We start from the raw sequence: 26,956 nt of genomic DNA, 5'->3' as shown, positions 1-26,956 counted from the left end.
AAACATAGATTACAATACATACAAAGGGACAAACTGTGACTTCATTCTTTGTTAAAAATGGCATCACTCCTCTCTATCTTCACATGGCAGAGAGTTGGTACATTATACGCAACTCTTTCAGACAGAGCCAGACTATAGCGTAAGACAGACAGACCACAGCGACGCATAACCACTACATTCAAGTGGAAAGCTGAATGGAGTACAACCTCGTGAAACAAGTCAACAGCATTATATTCTATCAACTGTTTTTTTCATTTTGACTCATTCGCAAATTGCGTCTGCATTTGCTCTTCTTTCGACCGCTCGATGTTTCACACTTTTTCTTTGCTCTTTAATGTGAAGCCGAGATCGATTAAACACCTCCTACATGAGTCAGAGCAGGTAGCTGTGGTAGTGATGGGCAGAGACTGACACGCAAGCTGGGAAAAAAATCCTCTTCACATGGAGCTCAGCGTGTTCAACACTTCCCAAGGTCATTTCTGCTCTCCCTACAGAGAGCCTCTGTCACTTTTAATAACTTTTAAAGGGAGCATATTTTTTTCTCCTCTGACAGACTGAGGAGTAGAGGGACCAGTCGCGGGGTGAGTCAATCACAAAGTGCCGACAGAGCGAGGAGGTGTGAAGTGAGGAGACAAGCCTGCAATGACTAACAGTGTACACTGTTACTTTATGAAAAGTACTGCCGCACACAACACGAGTATGAAGTCTGATGTCAGCCGCTGAGTCTGTTTCAAGTTGGCTAGGTCAGTGAGCAGTCGCTGTGATCACGGCTCTGTTCTCGCTCGCTATTGTGTTTACCTTTGCTGTTAAACTATGGCAGGACAAGATGAACAGAAAGAATAGTGTGAAACAGATATTCTACAGACAGAATAAGCTACGAAAATCGGGGAAAGTATATTGTCTCATGTTAGTTTAAGGTGCTTTGAAAGAATGTCTCAACCAAACGGCATAATTCACTCGTTATTGCAACTTAATGGGATATATGCGATGGTTCCTGTGGCGCATTGCGACAGGTGTGAGCAGCAACTTTTGTGAGTCAGGATCCCACAGAGCGTCGGGCGTCTTTAGGAGATCAAAATCAGGACCTGTGCTCGACGTTTTTTTGGAATCGCTTGCATGGTATTTGCATTTTCACCAACCTGCAGGAGCAGCATTGTGTCGAAGTCTGCGAGGCTCTTCGTCAACAGGCCTGGGATGAGCTGGCCTTAATGTCAAGAATCATCAGTGGTGGTGGGAGGTAGGTGTATAGCTATTACCCACTGACCAATTGCAATGGAACAGCCTGAAAATGACCTAAACTGTGGCACCATGGGAACTCCACCATGACAACACAACTGCTCACACAGCATTGAAAACAATCGTAGCTCCTCACCCTCGAAGTTCGTCACATTTGGCTCCGTCTGACGTCTTCCTATTTCTCACAATAAAAACCACACTGTCGTTTTTTCAAAGCAGGAATACATTGATGTATTGCCGTTTTGACACAGCGAAGGACATCGAGCGTGCATCGCTGGTGGAGCTTGACATGCTTACAGAACTGTCCCACCACGCTTGGAACTTCCAGAGAGCGTCTAAAGCATGGCTGGAGCGCTGGGAGCAAAGTTTCACTGCGAAAGCCAACAAACTGTATGGCAGCCAAATTTAAATCAGGTTTTACGTGTGCAGACTCTGAACTTTTTGATCACACCTCATGTTGTCAGGGTAACAAGGCCGTCGAGGGGATACGAAAACCATTCCTGCATTCAGATATGCATCTTACAATAACACATTTAAAATTAGCCTCACTGTGTGTATGCCATAAGGATGTATATATATTTTTTGGTACAGTAACAAGAGGTCATGGACTGCTGTGTCTCTGAACACTGTGGCAGCAGCCTACCATTACTAAGTGAGTAGTAGACACTGAAAATGCATTTAATGTTGATCAGCATGTCTTGGCCAGTACTCAACCCACTTACTTAGTTCAGTCTCAATACAAAAATCAATCCAGCATGTCGGATCAGTGCATCCTGTTTCAATTTAGCATATTATTTGAATTTATTTCAGTCGTGTAAGCCTTCTATAAACCACACAAAAGCCATCTGAGCGCATGTTTTTGTGTTATTAGTCTACCACCGTACCTGTTCCTGCCGGTCAAGCCATCTGTCCACCATCGGATGGTTGGCGCTCAACGAAGATCGAGTCATCTCTCTCTGGAACTGAGTGGTCCAGCCACTCGTATCACGGGGAAGACTTCGGTAAGCGTGGGCTCCTCTGCCCTGAGAGGAAACAGGAAGAGGTCGAGAGATTAAAAGCCCTGTGAAACATCGTCTGTACTATCAGAAGAAAAGTTTCCTGACAAAGATCGTATCACTGCCGCCACAAAGAAATGACTCGGCACGTAATCAGCAATCTGAAATCCGACGTAAGCCAACAATACCGAAACTGATCCATTCTCCATATTTTCAGCCTTTAAAGAGGCATTGTTGTTGCCTTGTGCTATCTATAGCGGCTGGATAACAGACATTTTGTGGTAGAAGTTGTTCAGTTTATCTACTTTGTGCCACACACTTCAAGTTGCTCATTCAAGTCTCACTCCATTCCACCCTCACCCCTGACCTTTCCTCACAGCTAAACCTGAGCTGCTAATAATAGGCTTTTTATAATAAGACAGCCACAGCTGAGCTCTTCCATTACACAATAAGCGCCTTCCAAAATGCTCCTGCCAAGGTAATGTCAAACACTAGCAGACTTAAGCAGACTTATTACAATGGCCACGAGCAGCAAACACACCCGGGCACACAAGACTGCGTTTCAGACTCGCTAACCTTGGATTTGGAATTGCAATTGAAGGTCATGAGTGCGGCTATTTGCATGAAAAAGAAAGCAAATAAATAGCGAAAATGAAACTGGAATGATTCAGCAGGACAGAGAAGCCGAGCGATTTAAGGTTCGATGAGTTACAAAAAGACAGCAGCTGAAGAGCGAGGCAGTCAGGAAAAGAAGTTTGGATATCTTTAATGAGACATCACACCGGAGAAGAATGCAGACAAATACTAAAACAGAACAAAAAACTCCCAAGTGGGTTGTTGCAAAACAAGAGATTGAGGATGAAAAGCAGCCAGAAAGATGAGCAGAGACAAAGGAAAACAAGTTATGCTCAGCGAGTCACAAAATAGGACCAAACAATGCAAAAAAAAAAAAGAGAGACAGCAAGATCAGGAGAGAGATTTCTATCCCCTGCATGCTATAATAAGCCATGTGTGTTTTAGTACAGTTGAATGTGGCGTGAAGGGGGCCTGAGGAAGCACTGCAGACAGGACTGTAAAACTCAGCTGGACACGTGGGGTCTACGCTCAGACAGCCCCGATAGCCATCATGGTCTCAGTCACAGCACGACAAAGGACCCCACTCCACAAACTTTTACGACACATCAGGTCGTAAAATGCAGAGAGAGCCAGATAGCAGAGAGGTGGCAGTAAATCAACGGGCTCATATCGACTGCCTAATCCCTTTAGTTGACTGTGCTAAGCGTGGAGAAGCCAGAATATGAAGCATTGTAAAGTCATTGGGAGATGTGATGAGTTTACAGTGCTGGCTGATGACTGAGGACTCCCATTGGCTCAGGCTGAGGAGATTTAGCAGAACTGAGGCCTGACTCAGCCATATCTGGACTCACATGGAACTGAACAGAACATGGCTGGCTGTAAAGGAAATGACTCCAGACAACTGAGAGACCCGAGGTGTACGGTGTGGATCCACGCACTCTGATGTATGGCTCCTTCTCAGAAACAGATATATCATTTCTGACTAACAGATTAAACATCTGTTGTTGATTGCATAAAAATAGACTATATGACAGCTGCATGTATGAAAATAGAACGAGGAGTATGAGGTCTAAGACTCCTTTGTTATCTAAAAAAAAATCTAATGTTCTCCCAGCTGGAAAAAAGAAAACACGACATCCTTCTGATGTTAGCTCATTACTTTTCATAACAAGTGCCAGTAACAAGATGATGACTTAAATGGTTTCTGTTCAGATAACTGATCACCTGCTACAGTCAGGAATCAAACGGGTGATATGTGATGTGTCAAAGGAGCATCATTAAAGGATATTTCTAGTTTATTCCAACAGGACGTATTCCCCTATTGAGGCTCTGTGGGTTGTGCTAAATGTGCGCTCTCCACATCCATTGTAGTGATAAAGGGACAAACCTGTATACTGCATATCCTGTATATCCCTGCATCTTTCTGAAAAGTGTGATTTTTCTTTTTCTATATGAATCATTTTCACCTTTACAGTCCTTTTAAATTCACAGCCCTCCGTCTTTTGGTAAATTGCTCTCAAAGTTTTTACTGCAGGACAATATTAAACCATTTAACTGTACGACTTTGCAACAAAGGCGGCTGCTTTTCTGTGCAACAGCTTTGAATTTAACTCAAATTTGATCAGTTAGAATCTGCCCACAGCTCTGCGCCCATTAGTCTTATTTGAATTACTCAGACCTCCTTATTGCTGAGATGACAAATCTTTTTCCTGGTTTGCATCTGCAGGTATGTGAATACTTCATTTAATAAAAATAATGCCATTTACTTCCGTTAGGCACAAAACACATATTTATTAAGTTAAACAGAATCCCACCATCATGGTTATGATATCGCCAAATTCCAGACAATCCCTTCAACACATTTATGGAAAGATATCTGTACTACCAGTATTTTATCGTGACATACATGCAAAAAATTCATCAGACTAAATGTTTCATTTTCCTTGATATAAGAGCTAATATAAAAATCTGCAGGTATTAGTGCAGGGGTGTCCAATCCTGGTCCTGGAGGGCCACAGTCCTGCATGTTTTACATGTTTCCCTCTTCCAACACACCTGATTCAAATGATCAGGATCGTTATCAGGCTTCTGCAGAGCTTGATGATGAGCTGATCATTTGAATCAGGTGTGTTGGAAGAGGCAAACATCTAAAACATGCAGGACTGTGGCCCTCCAGGACCAGGACTGGACACCCCTGTATTAGTGTATCAAATGATCGATGACCTGAATAAACGCGAGGAAAAGGTTCACAGCTGACAAGTTTCTGGAGTGAAAGACAGAGATGACACGATATAAACCATCCAGTTTTCATTGACTATCACTGCAAGTATAAAGGAACTGGCAGTAAACATTTTGATTACATATTATTGAATCAAAATGGCCAAAACACTTTTGTGTTGGTGGAGTTGGGAGGCTGAGTGTGGTGAAGCTTCTATATGTCTTACCCTCAATTTAGCTTTTAGAGCCCCATTTGACACGTGGATGGAAAATATGTTGAAATAAACCAGAACCGTCCTCAAATTACACTGAGTGATGCTATCTAAAAAGGCATCTGTCGTGTAATGTCACAGTTATTGCCTAGAATCTGTCAATCCTGTTATATATTATATTGAAGCGCTCCTTTTCTCACAGTACACAGGAAGCTGTAATTCCCTGCAGAGGGTTCCCAAAAGTGGAAGCAACTATCAGGCAGACCAGGAGGGCCAAAGACAAGTTCAGGGACAGCATCTATTGACACTCCTGGTTATCTTCTGTTAACATTTTTATTTCAATAAAAGCACACAATCTCCTGGTTTAAGAACTAATATTCTTTCATTGTTTGTCATTGGTCAGCTTCACTGACAAAATGAGAGCTTTAATAAGCATTTCACCCACAACTTTCTCCCACAGCTTCTGCTCAGACTTGCGCTGTTCCATTGTTTGTGCCCTGACAACTAAAGTGTCTTTAAACAGGATTGTCACCTTCCAGACACTAATCACGTGGAGAGTTGCCGTCTCACATTCTGAGCGCTCAGTCATTTCCCCTTTTTGATTGGGAACATACCTCTTTCCCAGCGAGAAGTAAAGGTCTGTCAGCACCTCGTGGGGGCAGCCATTTTGAGAAGTTAATTGGCTTCCCTTCTCTTTTGGAAGCCGCAGGGAGGATGTACCTGAGCTACGTTTTTTCTTTTTTTTATTTTAGGATTTATAATCACAGGCTTAAAAAGCCCCCGAAAGGTGAATTTGGAACAAAGGGAAAGTGTTTAACAATCCCTGCTCGTCTTTGTGGGAGACAAGAAGAGGTCTTATCAGACGGAACTAGTTTAAGATAAAGACTATCTATGCCACTGCTGGATATCTGCAAGCAGGGCAGCACAAGTTTCATATCTAACAGTTATATTCTTTGATTTGGGGTGCAGACGAGCGAGCGAATGTAAATGAGGGAAGGAAGCAGTAAGGAGTTTGAAAAAAAAGCGACTGCTGGAGGTTGGCGGGTTTCAGAGCACATTTCTGATGTTATAATTGATGCAACCCAGTAATCTGCAGCACTGTGGAACAAACTTCTGACCGAGATGCTGTTTGAATCCCTTTCAACTAGTTCACAGCGGTGTCATAAAGAAGGGCAACTCTTACATTTTTACACCTTTTAGACTCACGTAAGTCTTGATGACATGGGTGCGACATCGTTGTCAGTATTAGGAGGTATTTCTCTTGATTGCATTCAAAGCTCAAGTCAGCCTCTCCTTTAGATTAACAGCTGTATTACCACCTGCAGGAAAGTGTTACCTTTCGTTCCAGGCTGCCTGTGCCGCCGCTCGCGTTGGGTTTATGGCTGTACTTCTGGAAACCAGCAGTTGTGGACCAGCGAGCTGGGTTCTTTCTGGACGGTTCCTCTGGACCAGCTGGGACCTCACCTGGAGGAAGGCCGGCCAGGGAGGGATCACTGCTGCGACGGACGTTGAGAGACATGCCTGTGGAGGGGAAAAGCAGAGTAAGAAGGAAGAGTGAGAGCAGTGACATGAGAAGAAAAAGAGGACACACACAAAAAAAAAAAACAAGTTTCAGTAAACTCAAACCACTTGCTGGTTTATCTTCTTATTACAGAGCTCACTTTTCACCACAGTGTACGACTGTGGCTGTGCTCTGTCCCCTACTGTACCTCTTCAACTGCACTATATGAAATGTTAGCTGAGGCAAGGGAAGTGGTTATTATAAGTACCGTTGTTTTCTTTAAAAATGTCTGCTAAGTCCTTAAGAAAACATTGTACACCCTAACTATGGAAAGTTTGGCTTGGCTTAAGTCCGGCTATAGTGAAAGAAATGTACTGTAGCCATACGGCACACACAATCGTAGCTGGAAACTTACCCAGACAGCTATAAAATAAGTAAATATGAGGGAAAAAAATATACATGGGATCATCTAACCCTTTGCTCAGCCTCGCTACTCTAAAAATAATAATTATAAGTGCAGCAAAATTGCTCATACATCATGATCTGGCTCTCCAGATAAGGGTTACTCTTACAAACTGTGCTACCAACTTAAGCTGATTCAGGAATGTTTCCAAGGATTGGAACAAGGTGTCACAACCAACACTGTCCAAGCCATCAAACATCTACAGGAAAACCGTACAGGAAACACTGGGCCGTGTTACAGCTGCCACATCGACCTATCTGCAACGAAAACTTGGTTTCAAGTTCCCACATTTGATTACAGCTGCCAAAACAAGCAGAGGGAGCGAAGTTGCTCCACGATTCACACTACGGCTAAAACATTCAGAGACAAATCCCACTGATGTCTGTAACACAGGGAAACGGTATCCATGAACTGTGGTGTAAATCATCTGGATATTCCCAAAAGGCCATATGGATTTGTTTATGACGTTCTAGCAGCCTGCGCGTTACACCCATAATTATGCAAATAGTTGGGTAACCACCTGTCATCCATCGGCGGATCATTGCAGCGAGCATATGCCGGTGCTAAGCTTCCATCTGATACACCAGAGACATGTCTTAGTGGTGGAGGCAGCGCATTTTAATCACGGCTTACGCTGTGCTGCAAGTCATGCGTATTTAACACTGTGACAAGATTGGGGAGTTTTAAGCACAACAGTAAGTGTTTCTTGCAACCGCCTGCTGGTAGCGAGGAAGCAAGGCGGGCAAATTAAAAGACAGAACCCCCAAAAATAAAGATGAGATCAACATGTGCTTGTTGGTACCTGCGTATGAATTATTCATGAACCAACCAAACAGTAATCTTTTCAGGAAGGATCTTTTTGACTCACATCCTTTCTCCCATGTCAATGATGCAAACTTCCTCTAGTCTGGTCACATCATAAAACATTCCTTCTTCCTCTCTCCAGGCCTAATGTTTATTTAGCAGTGACTTATTTCACTCCCACTATTTAATCCTCTTTAGCATCAAAATGATGTGGTCTCAATTTTACGATCAGGGCTCCAGGGCACTGAACTGTGGTTTTTTTTCTGCTAACTCTTTGCCTGAAAAAGTTGTTGGTTTATGGTAAAACTGAAGCTTATTTTAGTATTCGTACTCACTGAGATAGACTTTGGTTTCTTGCATATCTGTACCATGTGATTGCTGTAATTTTCAAGGTGTACTTTTTACAACTTGATCGTCATCACCGGCTACACAAAGGAGCTTGACGTGTAACGCTCTACTTGGTTTAGGTCTTACATTCACATGAAGGTGCTTGTATGTGGTGCTTTTGTATTCTTATGTGCACAGCAGCTATGCAGAAGGTCCAAGTTGATGCTGGGTCATGACTGGACAGGTCACCAGTCCATCACAGGGCTACACAAAAGAGACACACTCACACCTAAGCACAGGGAGAACATCAAACTTTACACAAAATGACCCCAACCAGCCAATTCAAAGTCCAGCGCTAAGATGTGTCGTGACCTTTATGTAGTAAGGTCAAAAGTAAGGGTAACAGGTTAAAGCAGGTGGAGTATATTACACCTCTTATCTTTTAAGCAGAAGACTGAAGACCATTTATGTCCATGCAGTAAATACTGACCTTTTATTAAGTGTGTTTTAGTTGATTTACCTGGTGTCTTATTCAGAATTTCGTTCTATCAGCTATTTTCTTTCCCCACTTTTAATTATATCTTAACAAAAGAAAATCCAAAATGTAATTTCTTTTTAATTTCTTGCCAGCAACAAGTCCTCCAAATACAAAAACAAAACACATCCTTTGTCCCTGCCCTCAACAGACAGAACGGAGCACCACAGTTGTCTTTAAAAACAGCTACACACTTGAAAAGTGAAAGTATTTGGTTAGGTTTGTTTAGGCTTAAAATTATTACTATGTCAGGTTTATAAAAGTTTTGGCATCTTGATAATGACAAACATGTTTTATCTGCCCTCTTCCCCACTCAGTTACTTAACATCCTCCTTCACAGCCAAAACAATATTAAACCCTGTTTTTGGACACTTGTGAAAATGAGCAAATCTGACATTATTCTCTGAGGGAATGACTTGTTTAGGACACAGAAAAGCAATCAGGAGTCCATTGTCAGGACTCAGTAATATCACAGGAGGGTGGTGTAAATGCAGACTATTATTGCTTGTCATTAAATCTGAGCTGTGCTTTAAAAACATCCATATTGTTGCCAACTTTGCTGGTATTTTATTTTTTATTTTTTTTAAAACCTACCCAGAGTCTCCCAATACAACTTCCAAAGCTGCCGGTATGACTGATGTCAGTGCAGAAATATTTGCACCATTATACATTTTCAGTGGAACAGCTCTGTTGTCACGGTGTGTCCCACAGCCCCTCCTTCCACTCAGAGCAGGGTAGCTCTGGTGGGGAGACTTGATATGCAAATGACTGCATGATGACATCTGGAAACTTCTAGGAACTTTCTCAGCAACCAGAAAGTAGAGTTGATGACAGGCCTTTCAAACTACTTTTCAAAGTAACTCAACTTAATAAAACACTATTTCTCATGAGAGAATCATTGGTGCAAGTGAAGTTCTCATGCAGAAACAGGTAGCTGGTAAAATCACACTTTCTCAACAAAGTTTAATCCAAAATAAGTCCTCCAACACAGACCATGCCAACAAAGCTCACGAGCAGTTCCTAATATAATATGTATTCCTTTGTTGCAAAATGTGTTTCATTTATTTTGGCCGCTGCCCATAGACTTCCTCAAAGGAGGTTGGGAGTCGAATGCAGAAACCACATCTAGAAGCCAGACGGCCAGCCTTCGTGAATTTACTTTTCAATGAGGTTGAAGATTCAATAATGGCATTTAATAAACTTTTGCCCCTTTCAGTAATGGCTGGTTCACGTCCAGTTCAGGGCTCTAATGATATTCACCTCATGTAACAAGGAGACGAGGAACGTTTCCAAGAGAACACTACAAAACCAAAGACGGAAAACTGACACAAGAAGAGGTCAGAGAATGTAGCAATCCGATTCTTAAATCTCTGGATATCTGTATTTTTCCAACAAAGGGATCCTTATTTTACTTTTGTTTTTTTTTATTATGGATTTATTGATAATGTGTTTTTGTGTATCTGTGTGTCTGCGGGCAGGGACTTGCACAAGACACTCGTTATGAATGAGAGGCCTTGATGTATTTCCCAGAATAACTCAAGGCTCAGCCCTTACCGGACATTTCTGAGTCTTTGGAAACCATGACAACATCAATCTTGTTTTATTCAACATGATCACTTCCAGATGCTAACTATGCTCACTGTGGTGGACTAATCAGTATTTGTATCACTTAATAAAAAAAACGTGCTTATCCAACATCTACAACTGATAGAAATTAGAACGCTGTTGATAAGGAGAGCTGGGACAGCCTGCAAATGGTTGACAGTTTCTATAAAAGATGGGCTATTACATCATGTGATGAGGATCTAGAAGATGTCACGGAATTTTGGATTTATAAGACTCTTGATTAGTTTTGCAGTTTTATCAGATATTGTCCCCGCTGGAGATGACGTGTTTTCTTCCAGATAGCAACACAGTTTTAGATATGGACGTGTTTTATATATATTAAAGAGAAAGTACGTCCTTCAACTCAATTCGGATCTGAGCTCACATATGAACTATTAACAATGTTCGGCTTTTTTACAAGGCCAGCGGCATCTGCACATTGACAAGATTCACATTTAGTGAGGTCTTCTCTTTAATGAATGCTGATCCATCTTGGGCACAAATCCTTCCAGATTAATATATGATAAACAAGCGAGTGTATGCTTGTTTATGTGTTCACTGTTAAGAAGGTCACCATATGAAGATTCTCTCCCCTCCCCGTTCTCCCTGACCAATTTTCCTCTACTTAATTTGTGATGGGATTATCCTGGCAGTCCGAAGGGTTTGGTTGGTCCCACGTTTAATAACCAGCACCGCCACTTCAGACTGAGCCAGCAATCGATCCAGGCTGAAGAGGGAGTGAGACCATGAGGGGGGGGGGGGTGGCTAATAAGACGAGGCCCTAATCCAGCCCCTGTAGTGAGGGATTATGGTCGGGGCGCAGGGTCATAGAGATGTACACGCACCACGATTCACCACAGAGAGGTCAGACCCTCCAGGGGCCATTACCTCGTATTGCTTTGTCCTTTATTTATCTTTCACACTCACCTTGTTTGGAGGAGAAATATATTAGCTTGTACGAGTCAGTGTGGACAAAAGCACTGCCATATGCACACAGAAGAAGTCAATATAAAAGTCATTTAGTTTAGTATTAGATTGAAAGATCTCGATCGTATTCTGAATGGCATAAGGTTACCAGAGTTGAATCTGGGTCTACAGTTGGGGCAAAGCTACTGCTTTTCATTATGTTTATGGCTGATTTAGTTTTCACCAATATGAAGTAGAGCATGATTTAACTTTTCATGGCTTACTTTTGCCCAGATATCTAATCTGGGAACAAATGAAGATGATCTGTTTTTTCCAGGTTAAGGTTCCAGTCCAAAGAAATAATTCATACCAGTCTAGCATTTGGGTTAAAACATCATGTAACACCATCATTCATCTCTGACAAGACGCTATTTCTCTTTGTGAAAGAGGAAATGTTTGAGAACACCCACCACAGCTCTTTTGTTGAGGTTTTCCTGATAATTCTGTGTTGTCAGTAGATAGAATGATATGATTAACACAATGTCAGTGAGTCCAGAGGTGTGTTACACACATATGCCAGCTAAGATTAGCTGGACAGCTGAGATGGATCTGCACAGATGACTTGTTAACAACATTTTCTGCAGTTTACATGAGGCACCATGTTTTTAAAAGGCCCAAACAGATCAACTCATTAATTCCCTCCACTAGAAACACTACCAACCTGCATACTTAGTACTTAGTCATCAATCCAGTTGGTCATAAACAACCCCAACCAGCACAGCTGTGTTCACCTCACTCCACTCATGTTCCCACTATTTCATCAAGTGGCTCTAATAACACAGCAAAATCAGCTTCCAACTTAGTGCTGAAAGAGATGGGGGGGTCAGCTCTAATGTATTGGATCTGGAATTTTCTAATCACTGAAATGGCATGAAGCAAAGAGTCCTTACTATACCTGGAAAGCAGGGAGTGGCCCTTTGCTTCTGACTGGCTGCCAACTCAAGGTAATGGAGCTAGTGCTTCAGCATACTGATAAGGTTACAGAGAGGACACAATAAGGATAGACCTGCTCGTGCTTGTGGTCTTGTATTTCTATTTTTATGAAGACCATTTGCTTTTTCCCACTCGTCACCTTCCATAACAAACTAGTTTGATACACAGCGGCTCCATAAGTCAAGATTCAGCGTTGTCAGGACTGTTGACTGGAACGCTATTTGCGCCAATAACATTGATTTCATTGGCACCTGAAAACAGACGTTGTCTTGAGGTGATCAGATAGTAAAATCTGGTAAATACAAAACACATTTCCTTAGGACTTCAAATACTTTGTGGATTGAAGCATTCCTGCTACAGTATTTGACATCAGCTATAAAATAAAAAAAACAACTGCAGTGACATTAATAACTGGAAAGGGCCCAGAAGAACAACACTTTTAAGAGTTTGACTATGATCAAGAGCAGCGTTTTGGTATAGAATCATCCTTTTACTTTTGCTGAACTATGTGAGGTGAGTTTTGAAAACATATAAACTGCAGTAGAAAATATCTGCAGTGCACCAAACACAGCAGACGGTAAAATACGACAATGCATCCAAGGTTGGAATTATTCTGCACGATATTCAGGTAAGAGTTTATCGAATAAATGAAGTCAGGCCCTTACCAGTATTTAAATACAAATGTGTGCACACAGTAAGTCTATAGGCACTAACGGCCTACCAGGAGGGAAGACTGTATGGTGCATGAATTGGGTATTTTCTCTCGTGGCCCTCTAGCCCTGGTGTACTCTGAGTCTATGCTTTCACATCGAACTGATTTAAATATAAATGCCGAGCGACCATGGCTTCATGAAATGTCTAAAAGCTATTTTTTCCTGGGCTACTTTGAATACTTCAAGCTTGGGCCAGTTCAATGTCTGAATAAATTATGGCACTGAGCCATTTTAACTCTCTCTCCAACCACCAGCTACATATTGATGTCCCTTGTGTGCAACGAAGGGGATTTCCACTGAATACACCCTGACCTGAATCATCCACTGGGGGACAAATGGTTCCATTTTATGGGAGGAGCAAGACGGTTCTGGAGTGGTGGGAACCAAGACTGTGGAGAAGGAGATGAAATATGTAGAAGGCTTAAATAGGACGCTGGTCAACCGAAGGCCAGGCAAGGTCGAGAATACCACTCTGAGTGATTCTGTGAAATGTTTAGCAAACTCTAATCTGATGTAATGTCAGAGAACGAGACGAGACAAACTTTGAATAAACATCAACTGCTGACCTTTGCCAAAAGCGGAAGACGTAATCCAATAGATGGATGTACGGAAAAACACTTTAAAGCAAAGGGGCAGTTATGAAAACAAAAACCCTGCTTGGCTTTCGAGCTAAGTGCCCTTCTGTCTATAAATTGTGTTTCAGTGTGCGTGCTTTAAGGCATATGTATGTTTGTTTAAATCTACACATGCACATGGGTTCGTTGGCCTTTCTCGTACATGTGCACCTGTGCATAAACATAAATCTGTTTGTTTTTTTTTCTACACTGTCATCTCCACTTAATTTTGAGCAAATCCTCTGTGTATACTGAAGGCACAGTGTAGCTGCGTGACCAAACATGGAAATATAATAGATGTCCTCTGCCAACTTTTCTTTCATTTCATTTTCCTTCCATCAAAACCTGAAAGGTCAAATTCTTCAATAGACGTGCACTTGCTAGCACACCAGGATAAAAAGCTCCTAATGTGTCTTGGGAAACGAGAAAAGTCCATCATTTCATCTCTCTATCACTCTAAAAAAAACATCCAGCCGTATGCCAGCTGGTTAAGGTAAAGAGGTATTGTCTGCAGACAAATCAAAACACTGCCCTGACTTTGTCACCTGCACTGTTTACAGCTACGGGGAAGGTCTTTGCACAGCTGTGTCGCTGGCAAACTGGCATAAACTATCACTTGAACTGCTGTGTAACCTTTCAAAGAAAGACGTGCACTTCTTTTGATAGTCTACTTACCTTCTATTGTGTGCTTGTGTTGTATATCAATATTATCTCTTGGAAATAAACTGCTTCAGAATAAACTGGATGACTGTACAATGATCACTTGAATCTTCCTTGACCTTGCTTTGCATAGAGCGCACCGTGTGATTCAACATTGTTAATAAATCATGGACCTGTCTGTCTGAAAAGTAAAGCCAGTGTGGAAGTGCTTTAAAGCTGCATTCTGTCTAATGGGTGGCTGGGGGTGACTCCTCTGGTGGCAAATAAAACTCTAGAAATCTATGAGAAAATCAGTTTTCACTTGTTTTGTTGGCTCAGTAAACATCGTCCTTATGAGTTGGTGTCTATACCTACTTTCAAGAATTTTAAAATTTTGTAAATTATGGTCCCATTTAGGGTAAAATAGTCAATAAAGCAGGTTACGTTTTAGGACGGGTCATTGTGGTATCTTATTCCGATCCACTCCTTGCTCACTACATCTCACTTCAAAAGACCACGATGCCATTCAACCACAAACCAATGAGTAATGTCATGGTCGCTATCCATACATCTATACACCGCTTAATCCTCACTAGGGTCGTGGGGGGGCTGGAGCCTATCCCAGCCGACTTAGGGCGAAGGCAGGGGACACCCTGGACAGGTCGCCAGTCCATCACAGGGCCACACTTAGAGACAGACAACCAAGCACACTCACATTCACACCTATGGACAATTTAGAATCACCAATTAACCTCAACATGTTTTTGGACTGTGTGGGAGGAAGCTGGAGAACCCGGAGAGAACCCACGCTGCACGGGGAGAACATGCAAACTCCACACAGAAAGATTCCGGTGACGCGAACCGGCAACCTTCTTGCTGCGAGGCAACAGTGCTAACCAACTGCGCCACCTTCCAGTCATGGTCGCTATGTCTATGTTTTATATGGAGTATGATGGTGTGATTTTATCTAGCTGATCACCCTACTATTTATACGGATGTTACCACGTACCCAAGCTACTCTGTTCTGAACCAGTGTTGTCCTCACTGTCAAAACTTCAAATGTCAGTCATATCAGTTTTGGAGTTGGGTATAATGTCCCATCACTGTGCCTGAGTAGAAGACTCAGGCAGCAGAAAGATGTTTTCCCACAGGGTTGCTGAGTCAACCATCCAGTTTTCAATGTGAACAAGAAATAGAGAGAAGCAGAGACTGATTCTTTCCTCCTGACAGAAAGACAATACAGACAATTTACTGGAGAGAAGGAGGAAAGAGGATGTCAGCCTTCCCCAGGCCCTCAGAGATGAGGCCTCCAGCAGCAGACACCTAGACACTTGAACAACACTAACACCAAAGTGTGTGTGTGTGTGTGTGTGTGTGTGGGTGGGTGGGTGTGTGTGGGTGTGAGTGTGTTTCCCTTGACAATGAAGATCTCAGAGAGGAGAGGAGGGGAGGGGTAGAGTTCACTACCCAAATCAAACCTGACTCATCTAGGTCGAGGCTCTACTCACGACGGGATCCCAGAGAGTAACACAAAAACTGCATGTGTGTGCACATGTGTGTTGGTAAGTGTGCACATATGAGTGCAACCTTACATGTGATGGTTATGCCTGTTGATCCCAAGACCGGGAAAGTTTGTTTTGCCTGAAAACACAGGACGCTTTGCGAGCTTAACTACAGGTTTGAATCCAATTAATAGTAAACTATTCATAATCTCTTAACCATTTGCCAGAATAAAAATAGTACAAATCGACTTTTTTTTTAAAAATGCAGCAGCCTCATTACAACATTCCATCTCTATCCCAACCTGAACCAGACTCACAGAGACTCCCCTCCACACCCCGGCCTCCGGGGAGCTGCTAATCAACAAACCAAACAACCCGGAGTCGGCCCAGAAACAGGACCACAGCAGCACCTTCCGTGTAAACACCATTTTGTGTGTTTCTCCATTATGGCTGGTCCAGAAGAACAGGCTCTTGGAGAAAAGGGGCCATAAATCTCACTCAGCCTGATATGTGGCCAAGTCGCTGATGATTAAAAACACCGCTCTGAAAATGTCATGAGCCAGAAGTAACAGCAGCTAGCAGAATGGACAAAGCTACCAGGCTGTTTCAGGGTTTTTTTTTAAATTCAGGACTTGGTTGGCTAAACAAATTTTGACTTGTGTAGAAAGAATTAGAAAGCTGCAACCGCTAAAATATTTCCTAATTCAAACGTCTTCTCTCCCCTGAGATGTCAGTTCAGTGAGGGAGATTACTTCAGTCAGCTTCATTGGTGTCAGTCTGTAAAAGCTGCAATGAATCCTGAATGACTTTAAAAGGCCACTCAGGTACCCTAAACAATTTTATTAATATCCTTCTGAGTGTCCTTTTGTCGTCTGCATGTACTTCAAGAGGCTCTGGCAACCAAAAAATGGGTTGAACAGAGAGTTAATACTGTGGAATCAATTAGTTGTTAACTGTTGAATTAATCAGTTGATAATCAATTGAGCCGATCTTTAGGTTTGAGCATTTTTTTAAAGGATAAGAAGTCTAGTTTCGTAGATTGATTATAGTTTCTCTATTCCTTTATTACAGTAAACAGAATATCTTGGGCTTTGGGAAACACTAATCAAGAGCTGTTAGCATTCTAGTACATTTTTCAGACCAAACAACTTAATCAATTAATCAAGAAAATAGCTTAAGACTAATTAACAACGGAATTATTAGTTGCAGCCACAGTGGCACAACATGTCGTCCATTAATGGCTACAACGGAAAACAGTTTTGGCTTTGAGCGGTGTTGCCCCCATGTAAAAACATTTCTACCTGTCTCATTTAATATTAATAAAGACTAAACCAGGCACATGTACTCCGCAGGTGCGCTTTGTTCAACTGAATGTCACTTGCCTAAGCCACGTCACCTTGTCATCAAACGCTGTTTCAATACTGCAACAAGGCTTCTGCCATTATATGCTTCACAAAGTACCGTAAATGAAAGAATGTTAGGAATGCAATTACGGAGCAGTGCTGCCGTGGAGCCATCAACGGCAGAAATCCATCACTGAACCACAAATCCGCATTGACCATGAATCCAGGTTTTTATTGCATTGATTATACATGTGAGAACAGCCTGTGCTAATGCAGCAGGCAGACGTTGACGGCTGGATTGTTATTGCATTTTGTTGGTGTACGCAGGTGAGGTGTGGAGCATGTAAACACCAGCTAATGATTATAAATACACACATTTAGAGACGTCGTACAACAGCAACATATGGACGAGATCATTAGGATTACATGGGATAACCAACGTGCCAGTTAATAAACAAACAACAACCTTTATCAGATAGACTGTTTTGATCATGTCATGTCTTCTTGACCAGTTCTCCCTGAAAAATGAGATTTTATTCTCAAGAGACTTCTTGGTTTAACGGGACATTTAAAGGCCCTTCCCTCATCTTGGTTATTTTGCAATTAACTGAGTAACAGCCCTGGAACATTACTGAAAATTTACTAAATAAAACATTTCTAGTGGCAATCAGTTGAATTTAATAAGATGTCGGCAGGCCAGTCAGCGCCTTATCGCGGACCTGATTAGGCCCGCAGGCCGTACGATGCGTATCAACACTTTGTTTCCGCGACGGGCAATCGGGGCTCTTCAGAATCATTTTTACGGCACAAAATATTTTCTTTTTATCTCCAAGCAAGCTTAAATTGTCGAAGATTTAATTGTCACAGCAGCCGTGAGAGCAGAAATTGGAGGCTGATGAGTGAGTGAATGAATTTCAGTTTCTGGCAGGTCGGACAGCCTCTAAAGCATGGAGCTCATTCCGCTGCGGTTTCCAGACAGCACGTACGCAAAATCCATATCGCAAACATTTCAGCAGTAAGAACAGCTTCTTCCTCTGCGCTGAACAAAAACATCCTTACTCCAGCTGCTCCTATCAGAAAAGATGACAAACACAAAACTTCCACCAGACTCACCAACTTTTTTATGGATCCTTCAACGATTTATTGGGCGAAACCAGAAAGTTATTTGGTGTGTGAGATGATAGGAGTGCTGCAGGAGGAGTGATATGCACACTGGTGTTTGGCCTGGTGTGAATGATGTTCGGTGGGCGGACTGCCTGATGGGAGCTGCCGCTGAGCGCGTATGACGATCTCGATAAAGGTCTCGTACACAAAAATCCCTAAACATATAACATCACGTGTGAGTTCAGAGTCGTCGACATGCACCGAGTCAAAGCAGATCAGAGAGGAGCTCTTTCCTTAATGCAGAGCAGAGCAGCGAAGACAAAAACAGAAGAAAAGAACTCAAACTCTTCTACTGTTTTCGAAAAGGTGATTAGAAGATCTTTGGGAGCAGATGGTATTTTGATGTGCGGAGTCGATGTTTTAGATAAGCTCTGATCAGTCACGCAGGTTTGTGAAAGCACACGAGGTTTCCATTGAAATTCGAGGCAGGGGTCAATGAGAGGAAAGTAGGGGTTTGGAAACTTTTTCTCGGTAGCACCCTGGGTAGGGATCGCACATTTAATTGGGCAGCAGGGTTGTATAATGGGTATTCATAATGGCAATAGCACTCAAAGAAAAACTGAGATTTTCAGAGTGAATGGTGATTTTAAGGGAATTAAATGGGAGACACAGTGAGGGTGTAACATTTAAGTGCTTACATGTAGCTCCTAAACATCAATAAATCATTACTTCAGTCACTCTATACTGCTTTTTAGTGCATACGCCACTGGGTTGGATTTCACAGAGAATTAGCCGAAATTAGTCACGCTGCAAAACTGAGATTGCTTTACATCTCAGGAAGAGAGTTATGTTCTTTAAGTGCAAGCTTCAACTTTCTTCAGACGGAAACAGACCGGGCTCATCCGAGGTCCGAAGTTTCCCTCGCTCACGCCAGTGGCTCAACTTGACCCCGCAGTAAAGTGATGAAATGTGCAAGCAACATTTCAGCAATTGCAAGTACTGAAGCAATGATCGTATGCTAAAAAGCATGAACTTTTTTGTCAGAGTTTCTTCTTTCACAGTTGTCTGGACACACACAAATTTCCTTCTGAAGAACCTTTGAAGAGTGAGGAAGCCTCACTCTACATCGCGCCGTCATGCTTAGATCAAACTTTTCCTACGATTTAATTTCTTGAGACATTTAGGAGTCTTACCTTTTGACTTGAAGCACCATCAAAAGAACTCAGACCTGCACCGGTTTCAGTTTAAATGATCACACCTAAAGTGAACTTTTATCTGTAGGCAGTTATCACTTTACACGTAAACTAACACAGGGTTCCCCAACATTGTAAAACTGAAACTGACTGATGGACTGAAAACAAACAAACAAATAAACAAACAAGAGAAAAAAAAAAAGAAAATCCTATTACCTCCCACACAGCCTGCTATTGGCATCAACACCCTATCACACTTGAATTTATTCTATGGCACTTATCTAGATTGTTTTCTCCTGACTACATCCTTGCTTGTGTTGTATCTGCTCTCAGCTTTGGATAAAAGCGTCTGCTAAGTGAAATTATAGAACTGTATTCCACATTTTCATGTTGTACCTGAGCCAAAAAGCTGTGTCAATAGCCACTTGAACAAGATGAAGGTATCCGTTAGCGACTGAAGAATAGGAATGTGAGCATCTTTAACGTGCAGGATTAAGAGACTCCATTATTAAGGGACGTGACAGACGGTTATGAGTCAGGGAGGAAGCATACTTGGGGTTTGTTCATGCAACCAGACTTTCTCGTTATGTGTTTTTGTGGTGGCTTAATGCATTTAAGTGAAACTATCAAACATTCTGTTGAACTATCTTCTTATTGCAATTGATTAAGAGGCTATTGGCGGTACACATCGCTATAATTCCATCGCCCAGGCCTAATTGGTAGCCGTAATGCTGCTACCTAAGGGAGCCTTTTCAGTCTGTTCTCACAGAGTTAACCAGCACTGTGCAGCAAAGTGTTTGATCAGCCTAGTTTACCTACAGGAGATTGTGAAAGCTCCTACAGTGTATTTTGCTGTCACAGAGGAAATAAACTCATGACGAGCAGTTAGGAAATTGGCTGTTATAGATGATAAACTCCAGAAGATAACCTGAAAATGCTAGACCACCCCCCTCCGCCAGCAGCTCCTTCAGAAACCAAGGGAGAACGCTGCCAACAGTGAGCTTGGTGGTTGTTTGACTAATCGCAAACCGTGGAAACAGGTAAGGTGATCAATCAGAAGAAATTGCAGGGTTTTCCTGTCTCCTATCAGGAGTTACTCAAAGGAACTGAAGATAGTCGGGGGGAAGAAAACAAACAGAACGGAGGACGAGCAGATATGGTAATTAACAACATTTTCTCATTAAGTTAATAGAAAGTGTAACCCAAACAGAATTACGTTTCCTCCGAAATGTATTTGGTGTTGCAAATTAGTTTTTTCAATGAGAAAAAGTAAAATAAGTGAACGGAAGTGAAGGAATTGTTGCTTGCATCATTGTACAAGCCAATTAGAGATAAAGCCCTGTTGCAAACTTTAATCCCGCAGTTTATGTTGTAACAAATTCATCACCAACTTTTAAAATGTTCTGAGAAACACCGTTTGTAAAAGACAGATCTGTCTAAAGTAAGGTTGTCCTATTTTCAAAGCCTGGGAACTGTGGGCCAGATAGCAGCCCTGATCTCAGCTCTAAGGTGAAAAAATGAAGCCGGGCATCGTTTCAAGTAAAGCCATACAACTGAGCTGAATCAAGACCTATTGAGCATGGTGTGAGCTTGCTGACAGGGTAACTTCAACCCTATTTCCATTTAAAGTGTGAAACATGTCATCACCCTGCTTTAAGATGAGGGGGCACCCAGATTTGAAATAGGGACCTCTTGATCTGTAGTCAAATGCTCTGCCACTGAGCTATACCCCCTGACACTGTTCCAGGAGCTCTTTGAGGGGATACTACAAGTCAGCTAGTCGTGGGTTTGATCTCTGCTACTTGACTAAATTCCACATGACAAAGACAATTTGGGCCAGCAGGCTTTAGGAAGTAGGCAAGAAATTCAACCTCTCATGTCAACCTACATCTGCTCTGCTAGAGTAAGACGCTAAAAGCCGAGCCAGCTCCAGGGCGCTTCCCTGTGCTAAGTGCTGACAAGTGTATGAAGAGGGCTGCAAATGAAAGGAGACTTTTCTTATGAAGATCAATAAAGCACTGTTAATACGAATGTGCTGCCACGATGAAAACAGAAATCTGTAACTAATCAGTCCAAGACAGACTTCTCACACAAGACATGATTATCAGGGAGTTCACGACAAAGAGCACGGCAGTGATGTTTTCATTTTTCCTCCATGTGTTTCTGCTGTGTCCCGTAGACAAATCAAAGCATATCAAGAAGACATATTTAAAGATTCACAGTTCAAATCTATTACAAAAGAGAGGAAGCGGCTTCATCCACGACTGCTAGCGTTCCCGGTTCTGAACTTCAGACTAATGTACCAACATGTGTTTCTAAACAGTTGCATGGGTAGCACAGGAAGTCCTCTGGGTCGTTGCTGCACATCATCAAATTAATTTGACCTTAATGTTCAAATGGCTTCACATGAAACCGGTCCATGAGAGGGAAACAGTGTTTTTCTTTGATCAAAGCTACGATTGTGCGCCAAAGTAAGCACTCTGAGAGCGATCATGTTTGCGGGACGATGGGAATGTTGCATGGGGAGTGTTCTGGGATTTCCACAGAGCTTTAGGGTGGGTTTTAATCTTTATGGATTTGACGAAAAACAGAAGGTGGGAGAGTAGGGGAATGACAGACTAACTGTAGCTGTGGCCAAGGAGATGCCTCGCTATCCCACAAGCAAGTTTATTCATCAGCGCTTCATATGCTTTCATTTTGCTGTCTCACTTCCTAACACTTTGAGTTTTAATGCATTGTGTGTTATTTGGCAAATGTTTCTCTGTGTTAAAGTGCACAGCTTAAAAAAAAAAATCTATATTTTAGTTTATCCAGCAAAGTCACACAGGAAGATCACTTCCATTGTAATCAAGGTAAACTAACAATTTCCATATGAAGAGTTAATTTGCAAAAAAACAGGTACCTCCATCTTCACCAACCTTCACAAAACCCACTTTTCCATCGTCGACCTGAGACAACATCAATCAAACTTAAGTTATCTCTATTTTTGTCATTTCTACTGAGTCAAATCCACTCAACTTCAGGTTGACTGATATCATCTCAAGTAAATAACAAGAAAAAAAGTTTTCTGAAAATCTATAAAAATGGAGTTATCTGTTTTTTAAAATTAACTCTTCATATATTCTTTATAATTAGAAAATGGCTTGTCATTGACATACAGTAAAGGTCCAAATTATCCAAATTTGGATTTATAGTGAATTTGTGTTTGACCAATAGGTTCTGAGCAGTCTGAGTAATTCTTGCACCAACATTTCAAGACGGACACTAAAGCGAAGGACGCCTACCAAGGACTCCACTTGCTCAAGACAGACGTGCAGAGGCTGATCTGGACAAAGAAGAGAGCTTTTTTAATCCACTCTATGGTCAGATGAGGTGAAAATGGAGTTGTTTGTTGAAACATTCGACCCCAAGAACACCACGGTGGTTTGAACGTAATGCTTTGAATGTGTTCTTGAGTCGATGGGCCGAGCAGTTTTGTCAAAGGAAATGGCATCATGAGAAAGTGGATTACGCTAAAACTTCAGGCAGTCTGCATTGTGCAGCACTGGACCTTCCAACATGACAATGATCTAAAACTTAGAGCCAAAGTGGTTCTAAAATGGTTAAAAGAAAGAGATCAAAAGCTCAGAGTGGACCAGCCTGAATCCCATCAAGAATCTGTGGTTGCAACAGAAGACCAGAGCGATGGTGAAGAAGCCTTCCATCCTCAAAGACCTGAAGAACATCTCAAAAGAGGAGTGGAACAAAGTCCCAGTGGAGACATGCACAAAGCTTGTCATAAAAAAAAAAAATAAAACGTTTGTGGTGGTAAATAAAGGGTTTGTCACTGAGATAAGGTGACATAGTGAGTTTTTCCTTGAACAGTTTTAATCTTAAGAAGTTGTGACTCTTGGTCACCTGGTTGACCTGGTGATCCATGTACAGGGGCTACAGTCTCCAATGCAGCGGCCATGGGTTTGAATCCTGCTCATGGCCCTTTGCTGCAACTCCCTCCCCCATTGTCCTCCCACATTTTTAGCTGTCCTGTCTGATAAAGGCAGAAAGCCCAAAAAACTAACTTAAAAAAAAAAGAAGTTTTATGACTTGATAGTTGTCATGATAGATCCTTTTTTTGCAGCATCTCCACATCTGTGTACAGATTTTGTGGGCGTGTGCACATCTGTGAACACCTTTACAACAATTAACCTGTCCTGTCCACGTGCATGCGATGCTCCCATAGTGCGCTTTAGCATGTGTTGTTAAATACCTGCCTGTCCGCATTAAGTGTGTCTAAACATGCGTGCGTTGCCAACCACATGTAGCTGCACATGTGTCTGAGTGCATTCCTCTTCTGTGCTTTGAAGCAGACACATTTCACAGGTGACCTCCCTGTGGAAGACAATGAGAGACACAGGTGGGAGGCTCTGACAAAAGGACTAATGAGGAGGCTGGAGGAATGGTCCACAGGGACAAAGAGTCTGGAGACAAAGAGATGCTAAACATCCCGTAACCCTTTGTGGACTTATTGTGCCGGGAGCAGGAGGTATTGCCCTTGGCCAACTGTGACCCTCCTTTGACATGTTCTACACGATGTAAATGAGCCACAGAGGCTCTCACCGACTAATGAGACAGACGGAGAAATAAAGACGGATTTACAATTTACCACAATTTCCGTGTGTGCATTTGTAATTAAATCGCTTCTTAGAAATATTTTGAATTTGAACAGACATGAAAGCTAATTATAAGTAATTATGCTAATCATTCTTAAGTATAATTATCATGAGATTTGCAGTGATGTTGTTAGATGCAGCCTGAGCTGTTTTCTGCTTTTACTTTATGTGACTTCTTTGAATGTTCTTTGAATGTTTCATAGTTTTGTTTTGGTAAAGAAATACTTTGCCACACATTTGAGTGGAGGACACGTAGCAATGAACTCCCTGTTTTTTTTTTTGTTTAGTTTTTTTTTTTAGGAAAACAAACTGCGCTTTAGAAAAATCTGCTTTTGATATGCCATTAAAGCGTTGACTGACACTACAAGAGGGCTGCTTCTGGTTGGTGTCCTTGCTCGAATGGAGGGAGACTAAAAAGCAAGCAGAACAATTTTGAACAGGGAAAAAGAAATATTAAGCCACCGTGGTCCGTGTAATGCTTCCGAAATGGGTTTGAAAGTTTAATTATCCTTTTTTTTTTTTCTTGTTTACTTTAGAAACAGACAATTGTCTCTCATTTAAATGGTTAATTGTTCACATTAAGGTTGTTGCTTCGGAGTTAGAATTTCCAACAAAAGTAAAACAAAACATAAAAAAATGGACTCATTATTTCCATTTCTGTGTTGTGTGCTTGTGACTGAAGTGCACCATCAGTGCCTGGGGGGGAGTCTGCAGACAGCCATAGATCCAGCAACACATTATGTATTATACGACACATCTAACATGCAATACGTCTTCTTTTGGAAGGCTCTGGAGACGTGTGTGAACAATATTCACAGACTGGAGATATATCGTTGTTGTTCTTCATGTTAAACATTCGAGCAGCAGCCTTCAGCGAATGGCTAAATACATGAATAAAGTGAATGAAAGTAAAGACAGCATGTTGTATATCACTTTACTGATGCTTTAGATATTGTGTAGCCAATAAATGATTGCATGGTCGGATAGATAATATACATGCTGTGCAGTTGGATCCATGGCTGGCTGACCCTGTTGCGAATTGACTAAAAGTTCAAAACACAGAAATGAAAAATTAGAATAATGAGCCATTTAAATTTTTAACAAAAAAAAAACAAATGTGAAAAATTAAAAATTAAGCTGAGAGACAATTATCCATTTGGGAAGTTAAAAAAAAGGGATAATGAAAGTGTAAAACCCATTTATTATGTGATTGAAATCAGTAGGACCGCACTAAATTAAATACTCTCCTTTTAAACACTCTGTGTTAAACATTCTGTATTTAAGAGAGAGAAACAGACAGAGAGAATAAATAAATCGATTTTAATAACGGCACAAGGGATGACTGCTAAAGATTTAAAGCTCTGATTTGGTTTATTAATTTTTTGTTAAAATTTAAAACTAGAAAGTTCTGCTTTTAACTCGACAACAAAAGCCCTCTTGACATTTCTAGTGGGCACAAAGACAGAAAAATATATCGTGATCACCTACCGTTACTTTTTCCAAAAATAGATGAAGACAGGCCAGATAACTAACTCAGTTCACATCTGTGGAAAACTGCAAAGTTTTATCAAGGAACCGCTCACAGTCACGTCGTAGTGAAAGAGATTTACCTCAGCAATACATAAATATGTCAGTGTTAACATAGCAGACAAACAAACTGAGCGTTAAGAGTCCCGTGGGAAGTCAGAAGTACATGAAGAGGCCATATTTCAATAACAGGCAGACACATAATTCTGCTAAATGTCCTTCTGCTCAGTGTCTTTGGTGCTGAGATGACACCAAAGTCAGTGCAAACAAACTCTGGCTCTTTTCCCATGATCCCTGTCACGGGGTTACAGCCAGTCACCATTTGAGTCTATTTCTCCATGTCAGAAAGTGTAAATGACTTTGTTTCCCAATCAGGACCTCGCTGCTCCTGTGTTGCTTTAAGTGTGACACAAGTGACCTGCAGAACCGCTCTCAGCCCAGCTCAGGAAGTAATAAAGCAGTCAACAAACTCACACACTTCCACACACACACACATCTCCACATGATTCAGCTGTCTAGCTATGGCTTTATTAGGGTCCTGGCAGAAGTAATAATAGGAATAGTACTGGTAGCACATTCCCAGCAGTGCTGAGTGGAGACTTTTACCACTCCAAGCACTTCACACTTCATTACCAAAACACTGTCTTCACCATTTAGCGGTGCCGGCAGATGCAATAATTAGCTATAATCAGCCCGAGATGATATCATGACAGTATGAGTGTTTTTATGACTAATATTCCCAGCGACTACGAACAGAACGCCCACATCTCAGCAGTTTAAAGACCCACCCTGGGCGCTCCCTCTCTCTCCCACTCCCACTGCAAGTGTGAGTTTGATTAAGAGTTGACATAACTAATAGCCTCTCCACTAACGCAGGTAGAGAAAGGCAGTTCAGAGTCTCACAAGGACCAATTGGCTTGAAAGTGCTTTCAGCTTGCTAATGATGAGCTTGCTATCCCAACATCCTCGCCGCTGAGTGTATACTCAACTGTGAAGCTACTTTGAGAGGTGTTATGCAAAGCTGGAGTGGCTTTGGATCGTTGGCAAAGACGGGCTGAGTAGGTCTTTGAAGGGCGACGATGTCACAAACACGTACTTGTACATGCAAAAGTTTGGGAGCCCTCTGGCAAACTGTGTTTTGTTAATTTTTGAAGTGAGGGAGAGAAAATACAATCCATGAAGGGAACGCACATCGAGACATGATCAGAGGAGACTTTTAACAAACTGGTATCTGTTGAAGGTGGGGTTAGTAAGTTAGTCGGGTGCTTGAACTTTTCCAATTATTTACTTCAATTAAAAAGT

The 26,956-nt window shown here is 41.8% G+C and overlaps 1 protein-coding gene and 1 non-coding gene across 2 annotated transcripts in view; both read right to left on the bottom strand.

The window, feature by feature from the left end:
• Positions 1 to 26,956, bottom strand: part of pard3aa (par-3 family cell polarity regulator alpha, a) — a 397,502-nt gene that overhangs the window by 227,421 nt on the left and 143,125 nt on the right. Inside the window, exons 4-5 of the mRNA XM_008275899.1 lie at positions 6,573 to 6,757; positions 2,121 to 2,258 (exon numbers count right to left, since the gene is read on the bottom strand). Of these exons, the coding sequence (XP_008274121.1) occupies positions 2,121 to 2,258; positions 6,573 to 6,757 (323 nt within the window). The remainder of the gene's footprint in view (positions 1 to 2,120; positions 2,259 to 6,572; positions 6,758 to 26,956) is intronic.
• Positions 21,140 to 21,211, bottom strand: trnac-aca (transfer RNA cysteine (anticodon ACA)). Its single transcript has one exon. It is a non-coding gene; the product is annotated as a tRNA-Cys (tRNA).

Source organism: Stegastes partitus, unplaced genomic scaffold, assembly GCF_000690725.1.
Source record: "Stegastes partitus isolate 25-593 unplaced genomic scaffold, Stegastes_partitus-1.0.2 Scaffold61, whole genome shotgun sequence".
Taxonomy (NCBI): Eukaryota; Metazoa; Chordata; class Actinopteri; family Pomacentridae; genus Stegastes; species Stegastes partitus.
This window is presented reverse-complemented; position numbering and strand designations above follow the sequence as displayed.